Consider the following 18,353-nt stretch of genomic DNA (forward strand, 5'->3'; position numbering starts at 1 on the left):
AGCACCAATCTAGCAAATCCTTGCAAGTTGCAATTACCACTTTATAAAAAAGCGACAGATTTCTAAAATTTTTAAAGAGGGTGGGAGATGGTGATATAACTTTTTAGCTATAATTCAATAATTCACTATGTCTGTCAATCCGTAGCTCTATGGGGGAAATGTGATTTTCAAAATTATTTCCAAAATGACAAAATGAGAGTTTTCATCTCTCCTCCACCTAATGTTTTTATGGTGGGTTAATCCATTTGGAAGGGGGAGGGGGAGATGGGTAAATATTCTTTAAATTTTGCAAGATGCCTTTTAGCTGAAGGTTTTAACTCCATGTGGGGGGGGGGGAAAGATAATATTCTTTTTTTTTAGTAAGATACCTTTTAGGTGAATGGATTGTGATGAAGCGATGGGGGATAGGGATGAGGGAAGGGAGGGGAAAGGGAAGAAGGAATAGGGATTAGAAGGCTCACCCCCTTAAAACGCCCATATTAAAGATAGGTATACATAATCAAAATTTTGCAATATGTTAAAAATGCCCCCCCCCCCCTAGACAAAGTGCTTCGCACGCCACTGCTTACTATATCTACAACTTTCTAGATTTCTCTATCAGAACAAGTATCATGAATTTTTTAGCTTGAATGTAAAAGTGTCAGTTTGACTAACACACATGAACGCCTGTAGTTATTTGATCAAAAATAACCGAAATTCTTTCGATGTTTAACTTCAGTCTTTACATGCTCAATCTTTTTTGATTACTTTTACACGACTACCCATCGATTTTATGGTTCTTACAAATTTAGGCTAAAATATACGGTACATTTGATCTTTTTGATTTCCTTTAAAATATATCTTACATAGGACACTATAGACGTCGGTTTGTATTAAACACATATACGTTCAAGTAAGTTAACAAAAATCTAACTTAACTATAATAACTGGTTCTTTTTATTGGGCATCAGTTTTCATGAAAACTAATCTTGTTAAAACCTGAATTTTGCTGGGTAAAAAATAATTACGCAAAATTCTTTATATACTTGAAAATCCTGCATATAACATTTATGGTGACTATTTCATTTAAAACAACTAATGTGTCGGGTTTAGTCCTTCCACGAGTATGTGGGCTATTCTAGTATATCCATTGTTTTATCTAAAACTTCGCTCATAGAATCGATCTTCTAGATGCACTGTGGGAGAGGGGTTATATATTCCTCCTTATTTTCAATTTTAGTTTTTAAAAGAAGAAAAAATTGAGGTTATTTTTTGTAGAAGGGGGGGCGGGGTTAATTTTTTTTTAGGTGTAATTTGTCTGGGGATGGTTTGGTAATGTTTCACGCAACAACAAAGTTATAAACCTTCCCAGAAGCTAAATTGTAAAGGAGAACAATGTTTGTTCAGCAAATTACAAGATCTATCGGTACATACAGACCAAACAGACAGACATTCTGTTTTTTTTATTATAAGTACATACACTTATTTAGTTTAGAGCAGGGATCTAAACTTTGAATTAACTAACCAAAATCCACTAAGTCCCCAAAAGTTGTTAAGCCAACGAATAAGAAATATTATTATAAAACTTTGGGGACTTTTGTTATAAACAGTCCCATTGTCCTCTCCTTCTCTCCGACTCTAAGGGCACTCTAATAACAAATACTCTGACCTCAACTTTTCTGTCAATATGTGAGGATAAGTCAGTCAGTAAGTGATGCATATAAATAGTTATATACCATAATAAAAGGAGAAATTTAAAATACTTACTTCAATTTATACAATAAACTAACATATTCTCAAGCGTATTGTTTAAAAAGACCAAATATTTGACAAAACAAAATAACATTCCTTAGGCTCTAAAAAATAATCAAAACTTAAACCTTAACAAAAACTATTTGCCTGCAGCTGTTCTCATAATTAACAAGAAAAATGATTGAAATTATCTAAGTTATTAAAATGTTTAACAAAAGAGTCCATTGGATTGCACATGATTTTAGCGTTCGCCAAAAGTGTACTTACCTTGTTCTCATCTGTTAACATGTAAAAAGTTATTACTTTTAAGATCTTATTTGTATGTAAGTAGATGACCAACCACCTACTTATTAAACATACTTAGAATTACAAAAAGCGTTATTGGAATGATAAAAAGACACGCGCACATTCTTTTTTTCAGGCACACTTTAAATCTAAGTGGTTTCTGACCTTTTTTTTGCTTGCAAACTTCCCTTGGCTATTGAAGGGGTGTAGACTCTTGTCAACATTAAAGGGATAGATAAAGTCCACTTCTGCAAGACCCTGTATATTAATGTGTTCTATAATAATGTTCATTGAAGCGTAAGCTTAGTTCTAATTAGTCAATTTCTCAGCATGATATAAATTAATAATACGAATAACATCCTCTTTTTTCCCGGGGATAATCAGCCAAGACAATAAAGCAGCTATCTAAAACCTAATTATTTGTCTTTTAAAGATTTAATTTTAAGAAGCAAAGCATTTAGTTTTCTTAAATCTGTCTGTATGACACCCCTTTTAGCTGATTCTGTCTGGATTATAATAATTAGAGGAATATTCGCAACATATTTATCAAACAGAGTTGCATTCGTCTGGCTATCCCTTCTCTACACGTTACAGGGTTTCTGTAGAGTTTCTTTACAGGGAGTTACTCTAATAATTACACAAAATTAATTATACAATATATGTATATATTGTAAGTTATTGAACTTTGCATTTATGACAAAAAATTTCACCAATTATTTTTACTTATTATATAAAACAACAAACACAGAAGGAAGGAAGAATTGAAATTATCCTCCCATAAATAATTATAATTACAGTAAATGATCATTGATCACTGTCGAAGCTTAAATTGCTGTTTTATCGTGTAACTTGAAAATTGATTACATGTTTGTTTAATGTCTTAGAAATTGTGAGAAATCAAATGGAAATTATGTGTCTTAACCTCTTTTCGAGGAAGCTTTGTGTTTATCAAGCTCAAAATTAATTCCTTACCATTGTCCTAGAATTAAGCGCAAATGTCGTCTTTTTTGACTTTCCCTTCATAAAGTGACGCAGCATGGATTGTTTATATGCGCCCACGTTTTTTCACTTTTGAATGAGACATGTGTGTGTGAAGATTTCGGAGAACAAAATTGGGCCTATCATTGGTCTCATTGAGTGTGAACTACCCTAGTATATCAGGGATTTGAAACCATAAGAGCTTCAGGTAGAATTTGTTAATTTGATTAAGAAGTATGGTGTATAAGACGATTATATGTAGTTTTAAAAAGGCTTTAGCCAGCTAAGCATGAAACTTAATTATGATTAATATATGTTTTAGTAATTTTTGTGTGCCTTATTGTTGCATTTAACAATGATATTAAACCAAATAATTTTCCTTTAAAGCCAAAGTTTCCAAAGATTCTTTAACCATAAGAAAAGAAAAAGATTTTTTTTAGTGCTCAAAGTTTTAAGATAACGAATAATATTTTATTCTGTTTATTAATTGATCTTGTAATTTCAGGTCTTTTGAAATAATTTCATCAATAAATCTATATTCAAACCTGCTGTTGAAACTTGATGGTTCCTGGTATTGGGGGTTTTGTATGTTCGCCAACTGATCTCGTGAACTTCCCGCTAATTCGGAAGTCCAAGCTCAACCAAAGTGTCATGGTTGAGACAATTTCAAAATATCTGATGAATAGGCGTTAGCATTCATCAAGAGATCAATAGCATCTAGATTATTGATGCAAAAAAGAAAGAGCTGCACAAGCAATTTCAAATGAATGGAATTTGAAGGAGCTGCACAAGCAATTTCAAATAACCTGATGGTTGAAAAACATTGACAATTTTTCTGTGAAATAATTACCTAGTGAATCAATATGGTGCTCACTAAAAAGCAGAAAATTGAGCGAGCTATCGCTATTGGCAATGAAAGGCTAGAGGTGTTTGACGAACAGATAAAAGTGTTTTATGAAAATCTAAAAGCCTGCCAAAGTTTTAGTTCATGTGAAAATGTGAATTTAAAATCAATTCGTGACATTTTTAGTGAGGTCAAGGACCAATCTGACCTAATAAAAAGTCTAAAACCTGCCGTGGATACTAGTGAGCTGCGCGAGTTCAAGCGTGATTTGGATGAAGCTAGTGAGCAGAAAACTGTTGCAGATAAAGTTTATGCGTCGTTGGAGCAGTGTACAAAAATTCTGTACTGGCTTGACAATGATTCAGACGACGCGAGGTCAAGCACTGTCGCCAGGAACCTCGACGTCATTGAGAAGGTGAAGATGGACATGGGAGTGCTTAAAATTTCCATGGAGTTGCGCCAAGAAGTACGTGATATGTACCGAAGGCTTAGAGAGATGGAACGTCGTTCATCTAATTTGGATGAGAGTGGGACACCTGCCATTCTCTCCAGAAGTATGTCTGCCGTGGATATTCGGAGTTCCAACCCGCAGTATGGGCGCTGGGACAACAGTTTGTTGCCGTCGTTCGACGGTACTGACACGGATTACCCAAACTTTAAACAGGTCTTTAAAGATCTATGTTCTGGTTATGGATTTGCTGACCAGAGGTTAAGTTTGATGTTGTGTATGGAGAAGGTGATAACCAACCCGGAACTACGCAAGCAAGTGTCAGCGATTAGAGATCATAATGAACAATGGGCGTTTCTTGATCAGATGTTTTTATCAAACACTCGCCGGTTCATGAGGATTTTAACTAAGTTGAACAAGATGAAACCTGTGGATAAACCTGTGGACGTGGTTAGCGCAATTGCTACCTTCAAGAGCATGATGCAGGAGGTAGAAGCTATCGTTGGTTCTGCAGCTAAGGATTACAATCACCTAACTCTTATTCATATTTTTAAAGACAAGTGCCCTGAAAATTTGAGAGACAAAATTATGATGGAGTTAGGTAGCATGAACCAACCAAACATCCAGAAGATTGTAGAACTGCTGGAGAGGACCAGGGGTGCCATGTTGGCCGGTGATATGTCCTATGACAATGGCGCCGGCAAGAGAAATCGTGATAGAGCTGCCGCCGCGCAAGTGTCTGGCCGCAGTGACAATGAGAATGGAAAGGCTGGAAAGGACAAGGCTTCCAAGTGGAACAGTGCATGTCCTGTTGAAAATTGCGAGGATAAACATCCTATTTTCCGTTGTCCCACATTTAAGAAGATGGATGTTGTTGACCGAAAAAAAGTTGTCCAGCAGAATAAGTTGTGTGAACTCTGCTTGTGTGATGGTCATACTGCTGACAATTGTAATAAATCGGATAAGCTGGGTGTCTGTGGCACCAATAATTGCGACGGTTATCATAGTCGTATGTTGCATGAGGCTAGTGCTAGTGTGAATACAGTCTACAAATCAAGTTCTGCGCCTAGCACCTGTACCTTCCTGCTGCAAATAGTTCCAGTTGTAGCACCTGGCGGCGGCGCCTGCCATGCCGCCGTCATGTTTGATTCGGGTTCGAGTCTACCACTTATATCTGAGAAGATGTCCCACAAGTTGAAGCTGAAATCTACCGGCAGATATACAAACATTTCTGTTGCGGACGGTAGAGAATCATCCTGCCGCAATGTGGTGTTCTATCTGAAGGACAGGGATGGTAACTTGAGAGAATTTGAGGCAGCTGTTATGCCTAACCTCGGAGGTGGCAACGAGATGCGCTCGGTCCATCCGGAAACCGCCGCCGAAATATTTAAGATGCCGCCAGAAAGATTTACATATATTAGTGGAGGCTTAGATATCATCATTGGAAATACACATCCTGACGTGTTTCCATCAACCTACCAGAAAGTGGGCCAGTCTATGTTGTGGCGAACCATTTTTGGTAGTGGTTTTATCTGTACAAGTGCTGACTATGGAGCTGGTCAGCAGAAATCTGCGTTTAAAGCTGCCGTAGCTGTTGATAATGAACCGGTTGGTACTACCGTAGCTGTTGATAATGAGCTGGTTGGTACTGCCGTAGCTGTTGATAATGAACCGGTTGGTACTACCGTAGCTGTTGATAATGAACCGGTTGGTACTGCCGTAGCTGTTGATAATGAGCTGGTTGGTACTGCCGTAGCTGTTGATAATGAACCGGTTGGATCTGCCGTAGCTGCTATTATTGAACCTGTTGGTTCTGCTTGTAACGCTGCTGATGAATTTTTTGGTTCTGCTAGTGCCGCAGCCGTTGACAACATGGCTATGGCGGGTGTTGCCGTGGCTAATATTGATAATGATGTTAGTTGTGCTGCAGTTATTCCTGATGATATTGGTAACGATACTGTAGCCGTTGAGAATATTGTTACGGCGGGTATTGAGCCGCTGAATGATTCGGTTCCAGCCGGACAAGAGCCGACGGGAGTTTTGGTTCCAGCTGGACAAGAGCCGACGGGAGTTTCGGTTCCGGCCGGACAAAAGCCGGTAGATGATTCTAAGTTTTATGACAGTCACACCTTTATTACTTGCCCTGGTGCTGTCATGAATCAAGAATCGACTTGGCTGCTGCCAACCTTGCCGCCCGACACAGGGTAAGAGGCCTGCAAATGGCGGGTGGAAATATGGCGGGTGTTGCCGCCAGAAAGTCATTGAAAAATTTCAAACCACACATATCTAATCTACAACATAAACTATTTATGTGAAAATGATCTTTAAAGAAAGAATATTACAAGTTATATATTAGGCTTGTGAAGGGAACCAAAATGGTTCTGTAAAGAATAAGTATTCATTATTCAACTAATTTTATTGTTTATACCTAAGCAAAAATTCTACAAAACTGTTTAGACTTTTAAAGCAGATTTTAAAAGATTTTGTTTCCTTAAGTATGATTTTGAAAAGCAAAAGTTCGTGTGTTAACTACCAATTGATTTTTGCAGAATTTAAAATACCTCGAAAAGTGTATTTTTTTCATGGTTCACCTTTGCTTAAAAAATGTTATTTCTCAGATTCTCGTATGAGATAATGCATTAAAGTAAAGAACACAACATGTAAAATTATTATGATAATGTTTAAAATATTTCTTATTATTATTTTAAAAAGATTATCGCAAGAGATCAAGATATTTGTTTTAATTTGTAAGCAAATAAAGTTTTTTCTTTCACTCCGGAGGCAAGGATTCCTAATAATCCACGCGTAAAGATTTTTCTTCATTCCGAGAGCAGAGATTCGTAGTAATATATGTACCTAGCGACTTCGGACAATTTTAAACCTTGAGAAAGTATTTTATAGCAATTATTTCCTAGGTACATATATTTTCGTTCATGTTTAAAAAATGTAAACTCTATTTTCTATGAGATAAGCATTTATAATAATGAACACGATGTATGATTAATAATTGATTCTTATTTTATGAAAACTAAGAACATTTTCTTAGTAAAAAGCTACATTTTCATATGCCTATTTTTATGCCTAAAATAAGAATCAAATGAAATGCGATAAAATTTTATTCTATTTCATATGCTCAAATTTAATTTTATTGAGTTTAATTTCTTTTCAAAAGTACAATTCATTTTAAAACTTACCTGAAAAGTTTAACAAAAAGGAATAAATGTGTCGAGGTTGCGTGATTCGGTATTTATTCTATGAAAAAAATCAAGTATTTTTAGCAGATTTTTTTAAAATTATATATGAATTTCAATCAAGTAAAACATTTTTATTCAGATCAAGGAATGATTGAAAATTCATATTTAAAGTCTCATATTTTTTTACAAAGAAAAATTGGTATTTTTTCATAATTTCAATGAAAATTCTAACGAAGATATTATTTTGCTATAGTTTAAGTATTAAAAAGTTTTATTGTTGATTAAGATATTACAGTTCTTATTCATTAGGTTTGATAAACTTTCTGCCCAAGGATTTTGAAAAATTTTTTCTTACTACTCTTTTTGATGCTTAACAAATTTAGTTTTAAGTACCTATAAATCTTAATTTTCTTGTCTAAGATTTATTTCGTTTTATTTTTACATTATTGTTTACATTTACATTTCAACCTGATTTCGTAGGTACTTATTGATTTATTAATAATGATTTATTGCCTATTGATTATGAAATGATTATTTAGTATAGTTGTTATATTACAACATCATGATTAATAGAATTATCCATTTTAGGATTGTGTATGTGATCTTGTGATTGTCATGTGCATGGAATGTTGTATGGTACAAACCAATCCCCATCCTTCTATCCTAAATGTGAGGTATTATGAGTCCTAGTGAGGAGTATAATATTGTGTATGCATTTCACGGGGTTTCATTTAGTTAGGAGCAGAAATTGTCATGTTTTTCGGGATGTGGCTATTCTCATGTGATTATGGTGAGTTGAGTTTAGTGAGAAATGTTGCTAATGCTCAGCGCGAAAAAAACCTTGAATCTCGTTAAGGAAGTTAATTTGACTTTCAAACGGGGGGTGTGTCTTAACCTCTTTTCGAGGAAGCTTTGTGTTTATCAAGCTCAAAATTAATTCCTTACCATTGTCCTAGAATTAAGCGCAAATGTCGTCTTTTTTGACTTTCCCTTCATAAAGTGACGCAGCATGGATTGTTTATATGCGCCCACGTTTTTTCACTTTTGAATGAGACATGTGTGTGTGAAGATTTCGGAGAACAAAATTGGGCCTATCATTGGTCTCATTGAGTGTGAACTACCCTAGTATATCAGGGATTTGAAACCATAAGAGCTTCAGGTAGAATTTGTTAATTTGATTAAGAAGTATGGTGTATAAGACGATTATATGTAGTTTTAAAAAGGCTTTAGCCAGCTAAGCATGAAACTTAATTATGATTAATATATGTTTTAGTAATTTTTGTGTGCCTTATTGTTGCATTTAACAATGATATTAAACCAAATAATTTTCCTTTAAAGCCAAAGTTTCCAAAGATTCTTTAACCATAAGAAAAGAAAAAGATTTTTTTTAGTGCTCAAAGTTTTAAGATAACGAATAATATTTTATTCTGTTTATTAATTGATCTTGTAATTTCAGGTCTTTTGAAATAATTTCATCAATAAATCTATATTCAAACCTGCTGTTGAAACTTGATGGTTCCTGGTATTGGGGGTTTTGTATGTTCGCCAACTGATCTCGTGAACTTCCCGCTAATTCGGAAGTCCAAGCTCAACCAAAGTGTCATGGTTGAGACATTATGTTTACCCTCCTCATACAAAACCATTAATTTGACTAGTAGAATTCTTTTTATTAGTAGCGAAGCTACTTTAGAATTTACTTTGTCTGGCTTTATGTCCGTCAGTAAAGTTATGGGGAAATTTTCTAGGCTGCTATTTAAGATAAATAGCAAAATTTTTCAACAAAAAAGATTTATATGGCCTGTGCACATCTAGTCTATCCTAAGAATTGAGCTATTAATGTTGACCCATTAGAAATGTTTCTGCATGTATCTAGATCTTTTGAAATTATTGCTTTGTTTTTAAGATTCATAGTAAACAAACATTAGCAAAATATTTAATACACTTTGATAAATTATAAGCTTTTACATTTAAATTTGTATTTAATTATTAATCTTGCGTACGTATTTTTATGCAATGTCCGATCATACCTACAGGTCTACTTGGTCTAGAATGAGAATTTCAAAAATTATTAATGTATTAAAAACGTCAAAAAGTCTAAAACTGCATCTACCCCCCATAACTCCCCCCCCCCCAAAAAAAAAAAAGAAAAAAAATATATGAAAATATTAGGATATTTATCAGCCGTCTGGAGAAATGGGTCTCAAACAGTTTTCAACAATAACAGAATTACTCAGGTATGCATAATTTATGAGTAAATAACTTAACTTCGATACAAATTAAAATATTAGTTGTGCTTTATTAGTAGTAAAGCTACTCTATAATTCGAAATGTTTTTCATATGTGAGTCTGAACTAGATTGGTTCGCCTTCTATAAAAGATAGACGACGGAAACTTTTTGTTAACATTCTAATCATTTAGAGCATAATTGAATATAACATAGCGTTGGTGGTTTCCCTCAAATATTTTTTTGGTTTGTTTTTGGTTTAATATCAAAACTTTGCCTTTATTATTGCTGATATTATTGTTTAAGAGGGAGGGGGGGGGGGGGGGGGGGAGTTTTGGCACATTTGCATATACCGTGTGTATAGGCTAAATCTTCAAAGATAAGTATAGGCTTTATCTTTAAAGTTGAAGCCTATACACACGGTTTATTTTTTTTAGATATCTATTTCTCATATGATAACGCTTTTTTGTTTTAGTAAGCTAAAGAATGATTTGTATCAAAGTTTCAACAGCTTCATAAAAGAATTTGTACGAGAACCAAATGATGGAGTTTCATTGCTGCTGGATTTACTAAAAGTAAGTAAACCTGATAGTTTTATTTATTTAGTCAAAATTGATCATGGAAAAAAGCAAGGTAGTGGGTTTTGCCATATTTTAAGAGTAGCTTTTTCCTATTTCTAGCCCCTGCGGTGGGCTCAAACTCTGAGGGGCAATCATTAACATTTACTGAACTTGAAATAACATATCAAAAGTTACTGCAAAATTACGAAGAACCCCGTTACTTCGTTTTCTTTGCATGATCCGAAAAAATTCTATTGAACGTTGTACTTGGTCTGTATTGCTTCGCTATTTAAATAATTGAAGCTTAATTTCATGACGAACGCCAAAGATTTGTTGGCTCCACATGACATGAAACAGAGATCTTAGGGAGTGATAAAGTTAAAGGTGACACCATATACATGAGAACAACACAAATGCTATGCTAAGTATATTCTAAACTTATTATATAAATAATTCACAGTATTACTTCGTTGAGTTCACTTTATTTTAGTCTTTATTTCATGTAATAAAATATTGGATCTTTTGCAGTTCACGGTAAAATATTGCTGGTGAGCAATATTTCCAAAAATCTATGAATTTTAAAGGCTGCTAGCTGCCAAACGGCTGAACGTACAGATCATGCCCGGACACTCTTAAAGCGGCAAAGGAAGGCCTACAAATAATCTGGAATAGCCATAAATCAATAATGCATAATTATCTCGCAGTGCAGAGAAATGCGCGAAAAAGACCTAATTTACGCGTTTTTTCTTCAGTGAAGCTTTCCCTGTGCATCATTGGATCTTGGCTATTCCAAATTATTTGTAGGCCTTCTTATGCCGCTTAAAATGGTGTGCGGGTATGATCTGTACGTTCAGCCGTTTGGCAGCTAGCAGCCTTTAAAATTCATAAATTTTTGGAAATAATGCTTACCAGCAATATTTTACCGTGAACTGCAGTAGATCCAAAATATTAATTAAATATGAGCCCTATGTTATTACGAATTTATACTTCATATACTAAAAATCCTTCTCCAAACCTGTTAAGTTAATAAGATGTGAATGTATAGAGAGACCACTTAGAATATTAAAGTCTAAAATACACCCTACAGTAATTCTTGAAATGATCACAACGGATAAAATATTGTGAAGAACTTTAAATAAAGTCTACATGTTTTCAAATTATTCACATTCAAATCTTTCAATTTTTTATAAAATTTCATTTCTATATTACACTTTAGGGTTCAACTCCCATCATATGTTAAAATTTTATAAAAAAAATTTCCAGGAAAAAATATGAAAAAAATATGCAGGGCTCGGCAGCCACGCGACTGCCTTGCCCTATAAAAAAGCATAATTTTTACAATTGTTTCTACTCGTGTATGGCATCTATTTTGTAATGAATTATAGCCAAAACAACAAAATTTTGTTTTTAAAATCAAGAAAAGCTGAGCTTATAAACGATGCTCTATGATTCAGACGTTTTGGCGGACCTACTATAATAACTGAAAAGATTCGCTTTATAATATTTGGTCAAGTCTTTTAAAAATTGCCTCATTACAGGATGATTAAAAAATTTTAAGGCTTAATTTATAGAGAATCTTTACTTAAAACTTGACCTCTACGAGAACAAGTCCTAACCGCACCACCTTTAACAATGAATTACTCTGCGTTTATATTGCAGTGTTTTGGGCATTTCTCCTACTGTAACTTTTAATGTTGTGCATCTGACATAGCAGTAATTGTAATATCTTTTTGACGTCATTAGATTTGACGTGGTGTTGAACCAAGACTCGTTCACATCACCTCATCAATAAGGAGTGGATGCGCTACGTGTTAAGCTACATCGAGGGTTATTCAATTAAAACAAAAGTACTTAGAAATCACCATATCAGAAATGACCCAAATTATTTATTTAGAAAGAATGCGACATCTAAAATCAGACGACAGACAAACGAACATTAACACTTGTCAACATTCTCATTTATTATGAGGCATATTTCAATACATAATATATCAGTCCGACAGCTTTTATTTTCTGATTTTATTGTCTGCTTATTTTGTCTGCTAGTTCAAAAGTGAATAAAAGACATATAAATTTATTCACTTTATCCGTTTGTCAATCCATGTTTTTTGTGGTTAGCTATGTATGTTGTCATTATATAGCATTTTCAGTTTTGAAAATTTCTCTTGCATAATTTAAGATAATTTATTCATATAGACATGCAAACCAAAAAATATTTGATAAATTTATTGGAGTGAAAAAGTCTTTTTCTTAACAGCAATTTTTTATAAGCGAAGCATTTTTTTTATAATTATCTTTAATAAAAGTAGGCCCGTCCTTAACAGATAGCTCTTCTTATCGTTAATTTAGGCATGTTAGAGTAATCCAATCGATTTCAAACTTGACATGGTGATTCTTGATATAGTCAGTTACGATTGAAAAGCATTACCAGAATCTCCATACATCACTTTTAAACATGCTGATTTTTTTACTTTTAGACAATAATCTTTTACGTGATATAATTATACTATACTTTTATTTTTGGAATTCCGATTCTTAGGACAACAATAAGCGAAACATCTCTACAATCAAGTCCTAAAAATGATATAATGTCCTAAAAGAATATTTAAGCATGTTTAGACTTATTTCAAGTTGTTTTTGATCCTACCGGTTATAATCTTCATTTTTTCGTGTTGATATCCTTGATTTAAAATATATTTTGGTGCCAGAATCATATTGGTATAACATACAAATTTAAAAGATTAGTTGGAATTTTGAAAATTAGCAAAGATACTGGAACAAAATTTCTAAGCCCTAAAGCTTCTGTGATTTAAGAATTTGTTTGGTTACTATCAATTAGAATGGCTATATTTATCTAAACCTTTATAAAATTTGTCAAGTCATTTAGGTTAATTGCTCAATCTTTCACTATTCTTTCACATACATTAGATCAACATTAAGCAAGTTATATACCCTTAGAAATACGTAAATATTTATTAATATGCTTAATATATCTTTCTAATAAAGTAACAGGATGTGTGTTTGTCTGTGTGTATGTACCGAAGGATCTCACTAACCGCTGAACCAAACGGGTTCTCATTAACAGGGTAGCTTCTCATAGGTCCCGGGAAGGTTTAGAACTATTTTAGGGGAGGGTACTACCACCCTCCCAAGAGAAATCACTATAAATCGAAATTTTTATTTTAAGGATAGAGACTCCTACGCAACATTGCTAGGTATCGTAGTGACTTGAAAAGAAACTTGAAAGCAACATAGCTAGGTATCGTTGAGACTTAAACAAAAAAAAACATTTAAAGTGCCACTAGATGCCTCTAGGGGGCGTAGCCGCTAGTATTAATAAAAATGACAAAAAGTATGCAATTAATTTTTTGTGTGTTATTTTTTCTTTCATATAAAGCGACTTGTGTAGTTTGAAAATCTATTCATATCCTGTTTATACTTTAATTTCATCAAAGGGGCAAACCACTGCTCAAATTTATTTTTATTTAAGTAATTTCAATATATTTTATGAAAATATAACAAATTATTTAGTCCTACATAACGCAGCTACATATAAGATATATTTGTATCCTTGTCTAATGGCACTTTTTCTTCCATTTTTGTGTTAAAGAAAATATTTGCAACCACTAGCCTAACAGTAACAAATATACAATTGATATAAAATATTTGGAAGAATTCGTTTTGTTTTGATTATTAATGATTATCATTCTATTTGTTTCTGTAATAGCTGTGTGCTTCTGGTTTTTGTTACCAATATCCTGCACCATACAGTTCACCACAGATTGGCCAAAATTCAAGGCTCCAAATTCCTAACCAATTCCTTCCCCTTTTCTTTCTATAAAATGTCACTTCAATTTTAAATACCTTCCCATTTTATTACAGCAAAACCACTATAACGTATAAAGTGCGCAATTTTTTTTGACTTGTTTTATTTTCTACTGCATAATTTCCTGTCTTTCGTGGTTGAACACATTTGTTAAGGATTGGTTTTAGCATCTAACTTTATTTAATGGTAAACAAGCTTGTTACTAGGATTATCTGCAAAATAAATTATACAAGCTTTGAAAAAGTATAATAATGTAAACAGGCCTTAAATGGTAAATATGATATGATCTATAAAGTTGACTTGGTAGCAATTGTATTCGAAGAGAAAACTGTAAGTTGTCATAATATAGCCTAGCTACTTCTCTTTCTCTTTTTGTATATGTGACAGAGAACCGTAATTTCAATGTGTGTCTGAGTGCTCGTTTTTGTAGATTTAAAGTGAGTGTTTGTGTGTTGTGTTAGATTGTATTTGTAAATTTGAAATGTGTCGTGCCAATTCAAAATAGAATACTGAGATATTACATTTTTTATGTGGATATTGCGAATAATATACCCATGACAGATGGTTACAGTCTTTTTGTGTAAAATTTATAAAAAAAAAATAACAACTAATTGCGTGTAAACTTTACATTTTGGACATAAATCATGTTCTGTGAAATTTAATATCATTAAAAAAAGATGATTATGTAAAATTTGCAGTTGATTAATGATTAATGTTATTGTTCAACATTTCAAATTTTGTCATATTGTTCTGGTTCTACAATTTCATTAATTAAAAATCATAAAATAAAATGTAAAGCATGTTTGAAGAACAATTAAAAAAGACTTAATATTTTAATTCCTTTTTTCCTAAAGAATGTTAAATAGAGTCATGTCATACCATTCTTTTGTGTCAAGGTCTCATGTTCCTATTAAGGAGCTAAAAGTTTCCTATTTAAGCGTACGTATTGCAACAAACATAGCCACGCATAATCTTGCATATTTTAACGTCTTTTCTTTGGCTAGAAAATAGCCTTTGTGTTCCAGGGTGTACTGAGGATTTTGCACAAGGGGATTTGAGAAGTATATCTCTACTTATCAGCTATTACAAGGGGATGTAAAAATTGAAAAATCAATATTGATATTAGTTTTACCTACATTTTATTCCTTCAATTTTTTTATTGACATATCCGCTTATCAAACATTCTATTGAAAATCTAAGTATATTTTAAGTGACAACTAATACTTTTAAGTCCTTGGTTAGTTTGATGAAAATTGTAACTTTGTTGTTAATTAATGTTTATTTTATAAATGTTAACCATCATCTTCCTTCTCCATTAAGAAAAATTAGATCGCATTTTGGAAGTTGATAAAATTTTAAATTGTTATTCCCTAACACGCCTATATTATGTTTGCTCAAAAGGGTTTGTCGAAAACATAGACGAATTATAAGCGGGGAAAAATCAAGAAAACAATGCTTTCAGTTTACAGAAGTTTAGGAATCAAGAGAAGATAAAGAGAACGAAAATAATTTCAAACTTTATTCTATTCAATCTAGAAAATATTATTAGCATGTAATTATTTACAAGAATTTGTATCCCTTTCATATGAAGTGCTATACATTTTACAAAATGTTGCTCAGAAACCAAGCTTAGATGTCATTGGTTAAATTTACAGACGCTAAATTGTTTTCTTTTGGTAAGGTGCCTGTAATAAACACAAACATGATGTTTTTTTGCGAATAACATTATTGTTATTACTACTCAAGGATATTCTTAGTATTTTATCCAAGGACAAATTACATAAGAATAAGACAAAATTTAAATAGAATAACAAAAGAGTATTAAATAAAGACTATTTTAGTACTTACAATAACAATAGCATTAATAATTCTATGTTTTGTATTTATACACACTTAAATAAGCCCCTGTAAATAAACAAGGATGAAACAAGGATGACAACATCCATAAAGGCGAAGCTCTGAAATGGAAGGACAAACGGACATTAAGACTTGCATAATGTCAGAACTGAATAATCAGAATGCGAATGTATAAGAGTCAAAGCAAAATTGTAAGTAAATTTGTTGAAAAACTGCTTGATACAGGATAATGATTATAGACATACTTACATTTTTAGGACTTGATTATAGAGTTGCTTTGCTTTTAATATTGTACTTTGTTGTCCTAGGAATCAGTATACCAAAAATCAGACCAATCAGATAATTAGGTCACATACAAATTTGTTGTTAAAAATGTAAAAAAATCAACATGTTTAAAATGGACGTACGGACATTCTGGTAATGATTATAGAGTTGCTACGCTTTCTAACTCGTACCTAACTATTATAGGAATCACCATACAAAATTTGAAATCGATAGGACAATTATAACATGCCTAAATTAACGAAAAAAGCTATTTAAAAAAGTAAAAAAATCAACATGTTTTAAATGGACGTACGGACATTTTGGTAATGATTATAGAGTTGCTACGCGTTCTAAATCGTACCTAACTATTACAGGAATCACCATGCAAAATTTGAAATCGATAGGACAATTATAACATGCCTAAATTAACGAAAAAAGCTATTTAAAAAAGTTAAAAAATCAACATGTTTAAAATGGACGTACAGACATTTTGGTAATGATTATAGAGTTGCTACGCTTTCTAAATCGTACCTAACTACTAAAGGAATCACCATGCAAAATTTGAAATCGATAGGACAATTCTAACATGTCTAAATTAACGAAAAAAGCTATCCGTTACGGACGTACGGACGTACGGACGTACGGACGGACGGACGGACGGACGGACGTACGGACGGACCGACCCTAATTATAGAAAAGCTTCGCTTTTAAAAAATCAATAAATAGTGAAGCTTTAAAATGGAAATGTAAAGGATAGCAAAGCAAATAAAAAGAAAAAAAGGAGCTTAACAGACAGACAGGCTGTCATTAGAATTAACAATGCTCAGTGGTCATACAAAACTTCACAAGTTTATTTTGATAACATTAAGTATTTATGAGAAGTAACATTATACTAATGGACAATGTCATTTATAGAATAAAATGCATTGGTAAATAAACTTTTCACAAATAAAATATTTTTGTATCTTCAATAGCAGACAAGAAAAACAAGGATGACAACATCCATAAAGGCAAAGCTCTAAAACCGTATGACAGACGAACATAAAATCTTGTAGGGTGTTAGAACTGAATATACAAAATATAAATATATGAATTGTTACAAAATTGTACGTGAATTTGTGCAAAACTTCTTAAATACAGGATACTGTTTCACTACATACTGACATTTTTAGGACATGATTATAGAGATGCTTCGCTTGAAATATTGTACCGCATTTTAATAGGTACTCCAAAAATCAGATCAATTGGATGATTATATCACATAAAAATTAATTCTTGAAAAAATAAAAATCAACACGTTTAAAATGGATGTATGTATATTCTGGTAACGATTATAGAGTTGCTACGCTTTCTAAATCGTACCTAACTACTACAGGAACATCATGCAAAGTTTTAAATCGATAGGACAATTCTAACATGCCTAAATTAACAAAAAAAGCTAACCGTTACTAGGGTGGGTAGATTTTAGACATTTTTTATTTGAGACCAAAGCAGGAATCTGCACATGATTTTTATAGATATAATACACCTCTGGATGATTTAAAATTTATCTTAAGTCTTAAAATCGCTGACGACCAGACAAAGATTTTTACAACTATTTTTGAATGAAGAAATTAAGGGTAATATTTACTGTTAAGCATAAAATATATTTTTCTTTTCATATAAACCTGTCACAATATATACAGCATCCTTTTGATTGCTCAGAGGTTTGGATATATGAGATTTTTAGGTCTTTTCTCTTGTCCCTTCCCCAAATTAGATATAAACCTAATAGAAGCAAAATTGTACAGGAGAACCACCATATCTGTTCAGTAGGTAATGAGATTCTTCATTACAGACAGACACAAAGACAGAAAGATAGAGAATTTGTTACTTATCATATATAGATCTATAAAATCAATATCGCTCATTTTTTATTGTTAGGTTATACAACTGTCCCAAACTAACCTATCTGGTGTTGGTAAAGTTGATGAAATTGCAAATCATTCACTATTCAAGCGAGCTTTAGCAGATGAACATGAGACTCTGCTCTGCTTAAGAATGTGTGCTGGTACAGAGGATGGAGCTAGAAGATTAATTGATCATCCCTCAGGACTTTTTACTGTGGCTGTTTGTGTCATGTCAAATTTCAGGTGAATATTC

General features: G+C 32.8%; 1 protein-coding gene and 2 long non-coding RNA genes across 6 annotated transcripts in view; all 3 read left to right on the forward strand.

The window, feature by feature from the left end:
• The window catches only part of mwh (multiple wing hairs), a 73,800-nt gene that overhangs the window by 8,738 nt on the left and 46,709 nt on the right, over window positions 1-18,353 (forward strand). For all 4 annotated transcript variants that reach the window (XM_080161027.1, XM_080161029.1, XM_080161026.1 and 1 more), the window contains exons 4-6: window positions 9,648-9,714; window positions 10,180-10,279; window positions 18,135-18,343. In XM_080161027.1, the coding sequence (XP_080017153.1) occupies window positions 9,648-9,714; window positions 10,180-10,279; window positions 18,135-18,343 (376 nt within the window). The remainder of the gene's footprint in view (window positions 1-9,647; window positions 9,715-10,179; window positions 10,280-18,134; window positions 18,344-18,353) is intronic.
• On the forward strand, window positions 2,932-3,538 carry LOC145319151 (uncharacterized). The gene is made up of 2 exons (XR_013879712.1): window positions 2,932-3,202; window positions 3,500-3,538. It is a non-coding gene; the product is annotated as an uncharacterized LOC145319151 (long non-coding RNA).
• On the forward strand, window positions 8,061-8,975 carry LOC145319152 (uncharacterized). The gene is made up of 2 exons (XR_013879714.1): window positions 8,061-8,639; window positions 8,937-8,975. It is a non-coding gene; the product is annotated as an uncharacterized LOC145319152 (long non-coding RNA).

Source organism: Acartia tonsa, chromosome 5 (assembly GCF_053477335.1).
Source record: "Acartia tonsa isolate MP-2025a chromosome 5, ASM5347733v1, whole genome shotgun sequence".
NCBI lineage: Eukaryota > Metazoa > Arthropoda > Copepoda > Calanoida > Acartiidae > Acartia > Acartia tonsa.